The 1,905-nt window shown below is 29.4% G+C and overlaps 1 protein-coding gene across 1 annotated transcript in view; it reads right to left on the minus strand.

Annotated features, from left to right (window-relative positions):
• Positions 1-270: 270 nt before the first annotated feature.
• LOC149376172 (alpha carbonic anhydrase 1, chloroplastic-like) overlaps positions 271-1,905 on the minus strand; it is a 3,711-nt gene continuing 2,076 nt past the window's right edge. Inside the window, exons 5-6 of the mRNA XM_089606612.1 lie at positions 1,721-1,903; positions 271-645 (exon numbers count right to left, since the gene is read on the minus strand). Coding sequence (XP_089462738.1) covers positions 490-645; positions 1,721-1,903 — 339 coding nt within the window. The 3' untranslated portion in view covers positions 271-489. The remainder of the gene's footprint in view (positions 646-1,720; positions 1,904-1,905) is intronic.

Raw genomic sequence — 1,905 nt, forward strand, 5'->3', positions numbered from 1 at the left:
GTAGTTTTGGGAGGGTTAATTTAAAAAAATAATAATAATTAGCCCTTTAACTATGGTTGATCGTTGTCATATTGTGGCCAACTTTCGATTTTATTTCTATATTTTCTATATTCTTTTGCTTATTCGTATTTTAGCTGTATTTTATCGTTGGAGTAGTCGTTTTTCACTATCTCATTGCGGGAATAGCGTGCCTCTTGCTCTTAAATTTAATGTTAGAAATAGTTATGATTAGATATAATCCGACCTAAATTTTTTAATTACTTGTTTTAACATATGCAAAAGGGAATGGATGAAACAAGGTGAGTTTTATTAATACTATTTAACATATAGCTATTTTCTTTCTCTCAAAGCTTACTTACACCAAATTTTCAAATTAAGAACACCCCTCAATTTCCCTCAATTTTTTTTTTCATTTTAACTCTCGACGCTACGTCTCACGTCCACGATCTTACATTTTAGGAAGACAAGATACGTAAAATTAAAAATAGTTTAATAGTCGTCATCATCGGTGTTGAATCTGACGCGTTCATCGTAGACCATGATGTTCCGACCATTGAGGGGTTGGCATGGCCTTGCGTTGGTCTTGCAAGATGACAATAATGGAGCTTTTATGGCTCTTACTTGCTCCTCGGAGATACTCCTAACCTGCACATATTATATTGATGATGTGTGTCAAATGAGCTTTAGATTTTGAAATATAATATGGATATATATGGACACACTTGTCTCTAAACACTTGTAATCACAATGAGGGCAAAACGTGTATAGCTTCACAACTAGACATTTTTTGGGCAATTCCTATACCCCGGATTTGTTTGTTTGTTTGTTTTTAATATCCTTAACTCAATACATTGGGATTCAGTTAAGTTTTAAAAAAAAATGCTGGTTTTGAAAGCAATAGTGAAATTTCCGTGAGAAGATGATTATCTGAATACTTGTGTTTTTCAAAGATTCCATAAATATCTCATTTTTCTAAAATTTATGATGGTTCTATATGTATTTTTATTTGATATTGTAAACTAAGGAAAGTTAAATTAAATCATAAAAAAAATATAATTTGAACAAAGATGTTAAAAAAAACAAGATATTCTCGAAATAAATGGAAAATTATGATAATAAGAATAAGAAGAAATATGGATGGATACATTTTTTAAATTATATGAATTTATATCAATTCCTATGAAAAAAATAAAATACATCATTCCAAACACTAATAACTTCTTTAAATTATAATCGAATATGATTACGCAACAAGCAATACAATATATTGAAGTATGTGGTTAACCGCAATTAATTACGGTAAAATATATTAATCTCGATTTGAGTAGTCCAAATTAACCAACCCCCAAAATACAATCGGAATCTCAAAATTTCATTTAAAAACTATCTCACAAAAAAATATAAAAAATAGCTATTCAAAATTAATTAATTGATTACTAAAATAGTCAAGATTTTAAATTTTTAGTAAAATAACTAAAGTTGTAATTTTTTTTTAAAAAAATAGAAAAATAGCTAAAAATTTGACCAAGTATAAAGATATTGATAATCATCTCTCAATAATAAAATAATTTAAACTTTAGCTATATCGTCAATTTTAAATAAATTTTAGCTTATCTTTAATTTCAAATGTTAATTTCCCTAAAATAATTGACATAAATTACCGGGGGAAAAAAAAAAACGACCACCAAAATAGCAAGGGAATGGAATGGATTAAAATTACCTTTCCTAGGATGTTCCAAATGACTGTCTCATTGCAAGGTGGGGTGGTGAGAGAGCCAACGTATCTGTAATACTTTCTGGTCTGTTTTCTAAATGGCTTGAGATCCAAGGTACCCAACGGCACATGAGCTTCCTTCTTCCCTTCACTTACCTCCTTTGCCAGCTCATCCACTTTCTCCTTGATCT

Source organism: Urtica dioica, unplaced genomic scaffold (genome assembly GCF_054948205.1).
Source record: "Urtica dioica subsp. dioica isolate 48M unplaced genomic scaffold, U.dioica_male_clone48M_v1_H2 Urtica_dioica_male_H2_contig_59, whole genome shotgun sequence".
Lineage (NCBI taxonomy): Eukaryota > Viridiplantae > Streptophyta > Magnoliopsida > Rosales > Urticaceae > Urtica > Urtica dioica.